This window comes from Ciconia boyciana, chromosome 5 (assembly GCF_034638445.1).
Source record: "Ciconia boyciana chromosome 5, ASM3463844v1, whole genome shotgun sequence".
In the NCBI taxonomy this organism is placed as follows: Eukaryota; Metazoa; Chordata; class Aves; order Ciconiiformes; family Ciconiidae; genus Ciconia; species Ciconia boyciana.
In genome coordinates this window covers 31,544,364-31,556,903 of record NC_132938.1, presented here as the reverse complement: position 1 = coordinate 31,556,903, position 12,540 = coordinate 31,544,364, and the positions used below count along the sequence as shown (strand labels likewise).

The 12,540-nt window shown below is 36.0% G+C and overlaps 1 protein-coding gene across 10 annotated transcripts in view; it reads left to right on the top strand.

The window, feature by feature from the left end:
* The window catches only part of CLOCK (clock circadian regulator), a 65,916-nt gene that overhangs the window by 42,854 nt on the left and 10,522 nt on the right, over window positions 1–12,540 (top strand). For 9 of the 10 annotated variants that reach the window (XR_012042814.1, XM_072863251.1, XM_072863248.1 and 6 more), the window contains 10 exons: window positions 1,023–1,136; window positions 2,687–2,805; window positions 6,669–6,751; window positions 6,973–7,079; window positions 7,723–7,870; window positions 8,086–8,161; window positions 9,100–9,241; window positions 9,625–9,725; window positions 10,397–10,486; window positions 11,392–11,550. Coding sequence is in view for 9 of the 10 variants with exons in the window: in XM_072863251.1 (XP_072719352.1) it covers window positions 1,023–1,136; window positions 2,687–2,805; window positions 6,669–6,751; window positions 6,973–7,079; window positions 7,723–7,870; window positions 8,086–8,161; window positions 9,100–9,241; window positions 9,625–9,725; window positions 10,397–10,486; window positions 11,392–11,550 (1,139 nt within the window). In the remaining variant the exon portion in view is untranslated. The remainder of the gene's footprint in view (window positions 1–1,022; window positions 1,137–2,686; window positions 2,806–6,668; window positions 6,752–6,972; window positions 7,080–7,722; window positions 7,871–8,085; window positions 8,162–9,099; window positions 9,242–9,624; window positions 9,726–10,396; window positions 10,487–11,391; window positions 11,551–12,540) is intronic. The other variant, XM_072863255.1, reaches the window with a different exon arrangement.

Sequence of the window (12,540 nt, the reverse complement as noted above, 5' to 3'; positions counted from 1 at the left end):
GGTAAAGTAAAAGCCGCGTGCACAAGCAAAGCGAAATAAGGACTTAATTCGCTAGTTCCTGTCGGCAGGCAAGTGTTCAGCCATCTCCAGGAAAGCAGGGCTCCATCATGTGTAATGGTTACTTGGGAAGACAAACGCCATAAGCACAAGTGTCTCCCCCTTCCTCCTTCTTTCCCCAGCTTTTATTGCTGAGCACAGTGTCATATGGCATGGGATATCCCTTAGGTCAACTGTCCCAGCTGTGTCCTCTCCCAGCTTCTTGTGCACCCCCAGCCTGCTCGCTGGCGGGGCAGCGTGAGAAACAGAAAAGGCCCTTGCACTGTGTAAGCACTGCTCAGCAATAGCTAAAACATCTCTGTGTTATCAATGCTGTTTTAGTTACAAATCCAAAACACAGCACCATATGAGCTGCTATGAAGAAAATTAACTCTATCCCAGATGAAACCAGTACAGTAGTTGTGTTAAAAATAATCTGCTTTGTATCATGTGATCAGTTCTTTTCTTCCAGTGTTATTTAAGCAGAAACATACGGGTGAGCCCTGAAGAACAGAAGCACCTTTTTGTGGGTTCCCCCCCCCAAGAGTAAAATTTTCAGCGTTGCATTGCGTTTCACTCTATGACTTTCCCATGTATTAGAAATGTTCGTCTTGTTTTATAGCTTCTGTTTAGACAGTTGTAGCAGTTGGCAAGAATAAAAACATAGCAGCCTAATGGGTTTTGGAAGTGCATGCTTTAATAAACTTAAGTTTAGGGCAGCTGCTTCTTTAAAATACCTCTAGTTTTCAGGGGTTTTCTATGTCATTAGCATTCAGGCTCTTCATGCACAAATTCTAAAGGAGTTCTCCTTTTCTTTGCGTTAGTTAATATCACACTGGTTAAAAGCAGAGACTGTAGCCATTTGTAATCACAACACTTAGAGTACCTCAATAAGTATGCAGCTTAATTATTCCTGCTTTCCATTTCATGTTGCCTGTGTGCTTCATCAAGCATGTAGCCTATTAATTTGTTTATTCTTTTCTCAGCAAAAAATCAGCTAGAATTCTGTTGCCATATGCTGCGAGGAACAATAGATCCGAAAGAGCAACCTACATATGAATATGTAAAATTTATAGGAAATTTCAAGTGTTTGAATAATGGTAAGTAATTTCAGCGATGTTAAGAGTGGAATACTTAGGCAGCTTCACAGCTAAACAGGCTTGGGACCATTGTGCAAAACTTAATGATGAACTAAAACCAGTCTTTCAAAAGAAGAGCTTGAAGCAGAGTTGTATCGCTTCCATATTGTTTTAATGAAAAAGAAGAAAAACTGCCTATCAGATATTACAGGTCTGTGTGTTTGAATGCGAAATGTAGTAATTATGTTTAATGCTCTCAATTAAAGAAAACTAGTATCTTGTAAAGCATTTTTTAAAAGAATGTAAGAGAAATTTAAGCAAACCGTTCAAAATAAAGAGCCTGAATTTAGTTAAGCATAATCCATGCTTAAGCAGGTGACTAAGTAACTTGAAGAGCAGTGGTACCGAGTACCCGCAGTTCTCATTATGCAGTGAGCTGGGAAGTAAAATGTAGGTTTCCCCCCCATTTCAGTTCTGTGCTTTCACTGAGAGGAGTTACCACTCAGATGAGTGGATGGGCTAGTACAGTTTTCCGCACCGAGTTCCTTCTCCCTTCCATTGAAGTTATTTTTATTAGTTATGTACTAATATTATTCCTCTGTACTACTTCTCTAATCTGTTTGGCCAGCCTGTACTGGCTATTTACTTGAGAGGCATGTTTATTTGGTCAGCCAGACAAATGGATTGTGCAGTGTGGTCAGTAGTAGATCTTCATAGAGATCACCCCCAAAAATATTATCAAAACCAGTATCTTGTAAATAAACCTATGTTTTTTATGTGATACCAGCATTTTTCTCACAAAATGGGGAGAGGTTGAGTTTTAGTGCCAAATGCAGGTATATAATATTATACAAAAGACAAGAAACAGGCCTGAAAAGGCCAAATATGGTGCTAGTCTTGGAAAGAGGAGGAGTTGGGAAACTGCAGACTTATTGGTTGCAATTCAATATTGGGAAATATTCCAGAACGAATAATCTAGTCCATCCTTTGCCCCCTTATGATTTGCCCCCATCCATCTCTGTGATTCAGTAAGTGGAATTTGTTAGTTCTCAGCTCGGTGTCCTGATTCTTCCACGTACATAATTGTTGTGCCTTTGACTGTTTTGTTACTCAGTTTTGTCTTCAGCTCACGTCGTTTGAATGTGACGGAAGCCTGGAAAAGAAATACTTACCTCAGAGTTCAAAAGAAAAAGTTAGCAAAAGCTGATACAAAAGAGAAACTTTAAAGATATTTTTGAAGACAATGTGTTCCAGTTATTTTTAGCAGTTACCAAGAAGGATTAGAATTGTTATTAGTTTCTTAAAACTGCTTTGTCACAGAAAATATCATGTTAACTGTAGTTTCACTTCTTTGAGAAAGTTACCTGATGGTTGTGTTCCCATTACTACTGTACAACTACAATTCCTGTGCATATATGTATATATATTATATGTAGCATTTTTCTTAATGCATGTTAAGTTATAAGCAAACCACATCAGATAAATATTGGGACATTTGTCTTGTGATATTACTGCTGTTTTTCTCCATGCTTATATTGTAATCCGTGTTGACCTCATCTATCTTCCCTCAGTTCCCAACTCAGCGCACAACGGTTTTGAAGGAACTATTCAGCGATCGCACCGGCCTTCATATGAAGACAAAGTTTGCTTTGTAGCCACAGTTAGATTAGCTACGCCTCAATTTATCAAGGTATGTACAAATGAAATCACTTTTATATAATTTTTAAATGTACTCTGAACAGGAAAACTTCAGAGAGAATGCACAAAACATTTCAAATACTATTAATGAAAACAATAAGGCATTTTATTATATGAAACTAAAAGTGTCTGTGTTTCTTACTTCGCATACCAATAGGTTAAATGTTATGCAAAGTATCAAATGAGGTTGCTATGGTGAGTGCCATTTCTAAATAGTCATATAAATTAGTAATATACAACAAATAAATTTAGAAGTCCATAGGAATATAATTTACCAAGTTTAACTTAACCACAATGAAAGATAACACTGAGATTCCACTTTCACTGGAAAAATTAATAATTTTTAGTTGACACTTGGATGTGAATTTTATGCTGATGATGATCTTGCTGTGGTTTGACACAGAAGCAAATCTTTTAGGGATTAATGAAAGCTTGAATTATTTGTCAACAACTGAGAGTCAGGTTTGAGGTAATAAAGATCTTTCATCTTGTTTCAGTACTGTTTGTCATTCAATAACTGAGTTGTTTCAAGAGAATGTTTTGCTTAACTGCTAATGCACAGTGAAGATACCTTTACAAGTTTCGAACTGGATATGTGTGAAATTTATAGACTTTACTCACCAAAATGAATCAAAATAAATACTCAGGCTACAGTATAGCATAGTCTGTGATAGTGATTCAGATTATATGTTTTCTACAAATATATTAATCAAGGTACAGGATAGTCTACTATCGAACATTTGTTCTTACAATTCAATTGTAAAGAAATGCCATGAAATGTATATGGCACATGGTTAAGCTGCTGTCTGTCATGCAGAACTCTGAACATTTAAATATTCCGCATGTAAGTTGAATGCGCTAGTATCTTAAGCTGAAGATTGTCGGTGGTATCCTCTGAAGACATGGTCTACGTGCTTTGCACTTTGAAAGTGTAGTAAGGAGCCTGTGGAGAAATCATATAAACTTCTTCAGTTCTGTCAGGCTGAATAGGAATTGGATCTCTCCAGACTGCATGCCAGAGAGAGTTTGTTGTTTATTTTTCCTGAAGCCATGGAAATCTTTCATCTGACACTTTTCTTCCCATGCGGGTCTAAATAATGTTCTTCCTGTTATGCCTATAGTTGATAGAGATGTTAAATGTGTGATTTCTGCTTCATTAAATCCTCCGGAAAAAAGACCAACCCAGCAGTATTTGCAAATATTTTTATCTTTTAAAGTCTGACAGTTTAGAATGTACTATAGTAAAACTTCTGTGTTTCCTACTTCTGGAACAGGACATTTGGAAGCTGAGGAACATCCATTTATGATCTTTCAGGTGTCTCAGTCTCCTGAGGGCGAAAGCCTTACAGATTATACTCCAGCCAAGCTCTCACTCCTCTTTACCTGAACTTCTGAGCCTCTGGTGCCTAAGGAAACTTTCATGTTACAGAGGTTTTAAGATCCTCTCAAGGGTTTCGACTAGTGCTGTTCATCTGAGAAATATTATTGTGAAGAAGACTAACATTAGAGTGAAGACTTTTAATCTGGCAATACTTGTTTATACTCTTTTGATACCTTCTGTTATTATTGAGACTAGCATTGACTAGACTCTAGCAAATAAGTGTTATGTCAGGAACTTTACCATCCCAGTAACTTTACTAACAGATGCGTAACACAGTCAGTAGAGATGTGTATTTTAGTACTGGATTACCTTATTTAAGGTAGAACCTGCCTGCTCATCTGCCACTTTTTCTCTTTATTTTGGATGGTATACAGTTCTGGGGTGTTTTTTACCTAGAATGTAGTTTCTCAAGAATATACGGTGCTTTTGTAGAAAGCCATAGTATTCATGAGAATAATGTCTGAAAGTTCACATTTTTATTTTCTGTGTATGACCCCACCACTTTTGTAACAAAATGTGCCACAAATTTTGCTCCCTACTGAAGGGATTTGGCTCTACACATTCTTTAAAACATTTGTCTTGCATTTTGGCTGGTAAATGATTGAATCCTATCAAGAAAGCAGGATTAATTCAGCCAGAAGGATTCTACCAGAATACTTTTTGTTACAAACGGAAGACCTTTCTTTTCTAGATGCCTTGTTGACAACTTCAACAAGATGCCTTGTTGAACAAGATAGCTTCTACAAAGGGGTATTTTACAATGGAATATCTGTAAATCATTAATATAAATGCATTGAATAATCAGATACTAACCTGCTGCCAGCTCCTCTCTAACAATGGTGGTTTTACTGTGATTTTACTGCCTGCACTTAAGTTACTTGTACTTTTGTTTTGACTTGTGCCAAAATAATTAGATAAAAAGAAACAACAAATCAAAAGTATATCCCAAGGATATACACTTGCTCTGTCCTTTCTTTTACTTTGCTATGAGTGGTGCTTTATTAAATGCTGTAATCTTAGGAAAGTAGATGAGCTTTGGGTTTTAGGGGTAGTTTCAGTATTGAAGGTAACTAGAACTTTGAAGGTAACTGGAAGGTAACTCTTGCTAACTGGAAGTCACACCAAGAGTCACAAATTTGTGCCCAGAGTGATTTTGTTCATTACCTCTATCATATAACTCACTTCCTGGTCATTGTCTTTAGATTTTACACCGATGAAGGTGAGGAAAAATCATTGCCTAGATATGTTAACTTTTTTCTTTCATAGAAAGAAAACTTAGAAATATCTATTTAAAGAACTGCAAAATAGCCACTTAAACTCTTTGTATTATAACCTGAAAGAATGAAAAGGAAGGTGGTTCCTTTGTAGGAGCAACAGTTATTCTTCTGTGTTTTTCCACAGGACTATTTTAGTTATAGATGTTTGCAGAGCAGCAGTGTGCTCATATGTCCACATCTGTCATGAATATTATGTCAGTGCAGCAGCAGCTTCCATATTGCAGTCTTTAGGAAACTCTTGTGGTATCTGATCATCAATAGATTCTAATGTGTTCCTGGCAATTGGAGTACCATTGCAAGCTCCTACAAGTGTGACGAACATGTGCACGTGTCCAAAAACGAAAGATTTACTGATCTCTAATTTTATTGTAATTCTTTGAGGGGTGTATTTGTATGTATGCATGTATTCCATCATCCATCTTTCTTCTTGTAAGGCAGTACTAGAGGAGTTTGCAAAAGAATCGACTGGCTTGGGGTACTTAGCTCTGTTACTGTCTCAGCATGAGGCACAGTATTTGGTGGGGCATCTTTACCTCTCTGGAAGGGGACAATAGAAATTGACTGACTTGCACTGATTGCACATATGTCTCAGTGGAATACATTTAAAACGATGTACAGAATACCTTGAGGTTTTGTTGTAATAGTGGAAATACAATCATTCTCTTACTGTTCATGAGTTCTAAACATAAGAATAGCGTGTTATTTGTAGTACATGTCGGTGCCCTCAAGGCAAAGTTATTTAGAGTACTCTGTATTCACTAAACGGAAGAATCCTATTCCTGCAGTCAAAATAATGGGACCATCTTGCTAATGTTGGTTTTTACCCATTATAAGCATATACTGTAATCAAAGTGTCTGGTGGGAGTGTTTCATCTCTTCTTTTGCTTGTTACAAATTAAAAGTGTAACTGCAGGAACTATTGATTTCTGCTTATACTACTGTGTAGATGCTGAGCTTGAGTTTAATCTCACAGGGTTGTTCCATTTAAATCAAGTGAATGTCAGCCTGTTACAGCTGAGATTAGATTCTACCTCAGTACTATGCATCTAAACAGGTAAAACCAATGATGCTGTCTAAAAATAACTTTATAACTATTGTGGAGTTATCTACTAACTTTAGGTAAGTCTGAATTTTGAAAGAGCTTATGAATTAGAATAGAGCAGTTTTGAGAGAAATTTTTATTTTTTTACTTTTTAGGAAATGTGCACTGTTGAAGAACCCAATGAAGAGTTCACATCTAGACATAGCTTAGAATGGAAGTTCCTATTCTTGGATCACAGGTGCAATTCCTTCTATGTATAGCAGCAATAGTAGCTGAATCACAGTGGTGGCTATAATATTTAGAGTTCACTAATCAGCATTAACTACTCATAGCTTGTGTTGGGTTTAATTTTTAATTTTTTCAGAGCACATACTGTAAACAAGAAAGTTATATAATGAAATAATTTGTGGTTCGCTTTTTGTGTGAAAATAAAATGACATTAATTTTTGTATTAATTAGGGCACCTCCGATAATAGGTTATCTTCCATTTGAAGTTTTGGGAACATCAGGCTATGATTATTATCATGTGGATGATCTAGATAATCTGGCAAAATGTCACGAGCATTGTGAGTACGACTAAGTTGCTACAATGAGCGGATTTGCTTTATAGATGTTGGTTTAAAGTTTGTTAGATTGTACAAATGTTGTAGTGAAATTTTGTGATATATTTGAGTGAAGTATCTTTACTCCCATTCATTTGACATTATTGCACTGCTGATCTTAATCTTTTTTCTTTTGATACAGAACTACAAAACAGATTTAACTTTATCTTATAATTTAGAGTTTTCATTGTGGTAAAATGGAGTGCACAGCACTACGACTAATACTTCTCCAGTTCTTCCAATAGCATTTAAAAGGCTCTGCGATGTTTAATAAATGCAAAAATTGTTTAAACACATAATAGAATAAGCTTTCTGTTTAGCTGTGGTTTTCTTTATAAAGCTGTATTTAAATTTTTTGCACATAAATTTTTCACAATATGTAAAAAAACCACAGAAATATGGAAGTTTGAATTCTGCAGTTCTCTGAAAAATGCAGTGTAAATTTTTTTGGAAGAAAGCTACAGTTTTAAACCTGCTCTTAGTCATTGTCATAATACTGGATTTGGACATGGGTTTGGGCCATATGAAACTAGGAAATAATGTTTATTATGTAATTGCAATATTTACAGACTAGAAAGACAGTAAACTTTATTCTTCACTTTTATAGTAATGCAATATGGGAAAGGGAAGTCATGTTACTACAGATTCCTTACAAAGGGACAACAATGGATTTGGCTGCAAACACATTACTATATCACGTATCACCAGTGGAATTCCAGGCCAGAGTTTATTGTCTGTACGCACACTGTTGTAAGGTAAGTTATCTTTTAAAAATCTATATTAGATAAATTCTAATGGCATGGGAGCTGTATTGCTGGTATTTTTGGAGGTAGAGAAATCATAGCAGTTTAAAGAATCATTGGAAAACTTCCTGGGATACTGTAACCAAGGTACCTCTGGGGAGTTTTGTTTTTGAGGTATGTTTTTTAAATCACCCAAGAATATAGTAGTCATATTTGGTTTGTTCTAGTTATGCAGAAGTTAGAGCAGAAAGACGACGAGAACTTGGTATTGAGGAGTCTCTTCCAGAGATAACAGCAGATAAAGTGAGTGTCTTATATAATTTTATTTTAACTCTTCTTTCTTTCATACTAAAAATAATATGTAAGCAAATACACAGCAGCAAGAAGTGTTTTGTCCTGTTACAGATAAAGTAATTATTTTGATCTCTAAATAGTATGACTATTTAAAATTATCAAAGAAGTCTAGGAAGGGTGTTTGTTTAACTGTATTCTGCCCTGAACACTTACCCTCCTCTTTTCCGGGGTTCATGTGCATGCCGTTATAACATGGCAACATCTATAAGTCCTTATTAAGATCTGATTCCTGCAGAGTTTGATTCATAAATAAATGTTCTTCCTTACTGGAAGCACCCATAATCTGAAAAAAACAAGGTCAACACACAAAGATGGCTTAAAGGAATTCACAAGAGGAAAGCAGAAGCTGTTCCATTGTGTCACTCTGTCCCACTTCTAAGAAGTATACAAAATTCATTTTGAATTAATGTCCTTGGAAGCTCAGAGAGTCTTAGATAAGCCAGCTTATGCAGATGCTCTGTCGTGTTTTCCCCTGGCAATTCAGAAATGTTTTCCCTTGGCAGTTCAGCAAGTTTCATTTGACAGTGCTCCTTCTAGTGGAATTAACTCATCGTTCCTCAAAAGAATAAGAAGTTCACTCATTACACAGGTCTTCAGAGTGAATTGGGTTGCTAGAGAAGGAGGTCAACTCAGCAGTCAGTTTGTGGCCTATGTCTGCATGCATTTTGGTTTCTAGGCTTATATGGCTTTGGTTTGGTTTATTTTCCAAGGATAAAAGCCCCAAATGGAAACTGAGCTTACAGATATCAACCAGGCCACTAGTTCTGCACAGTCACCTGTGTAAGGAGGTTGATTAGACACAGCATGGTTTTAGATACTTGCTAACAGAAACTTACATTGTGTGCTGAATCAGATAAAATAATTGTTGTTTGTGTGTGTCTCTTCAGAGTCAGGACTCTGGATCTGACAATCACATAAACACAGTGAGTCTCAAAGAAGCACTGGAAAGGTTTGATACCAGCCCCACACCTTCTGCTTCCTCTAGGAGTTCAAGAAAATCTTCACATACTGCAGTATCAGATCATTCATGTAAGTACCAGCTGTTGAAAATGTAAGTGCCTTCCTTCTGAAGGCTTTTTCTACATTATTTACTTTAATTAAATGCATAACTAGCAGTTAATCATAATTTTGTGAAGTGTGCAAATGAAAATGTCCTTTTTGATGGTTCAGAGATCTGCTGACCAGTCAGATTTTCAGAGGTTATATAGTGGCTTCTACTTCTGAAAGTACAATAGCAGCCTATTTCAGTCTGTCAGATTGGATTATTGTTGGATAGTCCAGGTGAAAAAAAGAGGCCAAGCCTTAAGCTTTTTTTTTATTCATGAAAAGCGTCCTGTGATTTGATTATTGCATTGCAGAATTGACATTATTATTAACATGTCTCTTTCTGTTGTAACTCTCTATATTGTCAGCAACGCCAACTAAAATGACAGTGGACACTAGCACTCCTCCAAGGCAAAGCTTATCTGGTCATGAAAAGACTGCGCAAAGAAGATCATCTCTGAGTAGTCAGGTAACTCTTCAGAGAAAAATTTTGTACTTAATCAGTGTAATTCACCTTTCAAAGGTATTATTAAATCCAAATAACCTTTGTTTTTATTTCTTCTGAAAACACATAATTTAAACTGTAACAATTTCACGTGGAATACGTGACTATCAGAATTGTATCATCATAAGAATATTAGTGAATACTTTCATATAGTTTCTGAAATCTCAGTAACAGGAGAAAATGTCATGCTTCATGTACGTGGTGCTCATGTTCCAGTTGAACTAATAAATTCACTTCAAAAATAGAATGTTTATTAAAATATGCATTTAAGAAAAATTATTAGTTTAAGAATAAATCAAAGGTGTCAACTTCCAAACTTGTTGAAAAAGTTTTTCCCTTACTACAAATAAGACTTTTAAAACAGTTGTAATTTCTGTTTTTCCTGTTTTATACCTATTGCTTTTACATATTTTTAGCAATGGAAAAGTTATACATACATTATGTATATAATCAGTTGCTCTTGTGTTCTTAATTTTCTAATATTTAAGGGTTAGATATTTCAGGAAACGTTTACTTGTTTTTATCATATGTTCATATGATGATATTTTGGAACAGATACTTTATGTAAAGAAGTATTTAATGTCAAGTATGAAGTTCATTCTCTTCCATTTATGGAACAATTTTTTAAATCCTAGTCTTTAAGCTCCCAGTCTCTTGGACAACCAGTAACACAGCCAACGATGTCTCAGCCTGCAACTTTACAGCTCCAGTCTGGCATGTCCCAGGTATGGATTAAGTTGGTTTATTGCTTATTATTTTTTAAACAGTCTTGTTCTGAATATAAGGTTAATTTCTCTTTCAGAAATTGAGTTCTTGGGTGCCAAAGTCACCTTTAACATTATTCTCTTGAAATGAGCCAATTCCCCAATTTGACACTTTTCCTTTATTTTTTTCTTCCCGTTATTTGTGTGGATATAGTTTTTGGCCTTGGCCATGAGCAACATAGATAACACAAGATAAAATATTTTGGGATATTAATGTAAAAATCCACCTACTATGCTGTTAACATTCTACACATATGCTTGTAACACAAGGCAACTTAGTCTATAAAACAGTTTTGTGAAATAAGAACAGTGGTATAAGATCCAACTGAAGATCTATGTCCTGTAGATAGGATATAAGTATCAAAAGGTTGTATTGCCTTGTAGCCCGAGGCAGATGCCTAGGGAAGAATAGAAGTGGCAAACACAGGTTCTCTGCGGGCTCAGCCTTCACCAGTTTGTGACTGAGGGTATTCCCAAGTTATTTGCATATGTTTTAGCTCTGGGTGAATTTTTTTTGTAAAGTGGTACAACTCTAATTTTTAACCTGAGAGAGCTTTAACATCCACAGTACCATGTAATTACTAAGGCTTTTTATAGAGTCTCGGTGATTTGGACAGCAGTCAATTTCTTTTGCAATGGATTTTTTTTTTTAGTTCACCAATTCTGATGCATCAATTAAATGTGACATCAATTAAATGTGAGTTCTGTGACATTTTCATACTAATGAATTTGTCCTCATATTATGGTTATTAGCAGTTTAAAAAGTAGTGCTTGATTTCTTTGCTACTGTGGAGGAGTGTATTTACTGCTTTTAAATAAAATGTCATTATTTTTGCTCAGCTTTTCATTTATTCATTGCACTACAGCCTGTGTTTCAGTTTTCAGCTCAATTAGGAGCTATGCAGCATCTAAAGGACCAGCTAGAGCAAAGAACACGCATGATAGAGGCAAATATTCATCGGCAGCAGGAAGAGTTGCGTAAGATTCAAGAGCAGCTTCAAATTGTCCACGGTCAAGGACTCCAGGTGAGTTAGTGTAACTCTTACAGGTTTGATCTGTAGAGAATTTAGGCATCTCAAATGAGTCTTGGGCACTTAATTCCACAAGGTGATCCTCTCTACCCCCTGCCAGCTACCATCTGGACCTAGAGTGCCTAAAATCCATAGCATCTGAAGCTACTGTTCCTGAGGTACCTGCCATTTTGCTTCTGGATGTATCTGGAAGTGCCCCAATGTATCTTTTCAATGTTGAGCAGCTCAAGCCTAGCTTATCCCTAAATGTAAAAGGATGCAGTGGTTGTTACTTCTTGCATAGTTTTGCAGTCATTAGAATATTCATCCAAAATGTGCAAGATAAGCATTTATTTCCCCTTTTAGCTCAAGGGTGTCAAACTCATCCCTTTTGTTTCTTAGACTGTCCTAACTATCAGGCTGTGGTCCTCCTACACACCCTCCTGGTGAAGTGGTTCTCATGATGTACTGAAGTAGTTACTAAGCCACAAAGACAAGAATGCACTAGAGGATGCATTACTCAGTCTAGCAGCTGACTACCTGATTTCTGTATTTTAACCAGTATATTTTTTTTCTAATTTTGTCATTCTCTTTTCAGCAGCTATCTTTGGAAGAAAAGAATGATCCTATTGGGTTTTTCTAGTTAAAAAAACCCAAACAAACAAAAAAACCCAACCCAAACCAAAAAACTAAAATAGATCTTAAGGAAAGATTATAAATATTTTCAGTGTGAACTGTGAATAAAGAGTAGAAAATATTACTTTCTGGAAGTATTGAGTATCTTGCTTAAATTCTGTTGAACAGTAGGAGTTTCTGGCATGTGCCATTTTCAATGTTTTATCGTGTCTAGTGTAAGCCTGCCAGCAGTAGACTGCCTTATAGATACTTGAAAAGGAGAGCTTCACAGCTCTCTTCCCATGCGCTGTGGAGCGACCTTATTCAGGACTGTGGAAACTAGGGAAAAATATCCAAGTGCTGCACATTCTACCTTATTACCCAGTCTCA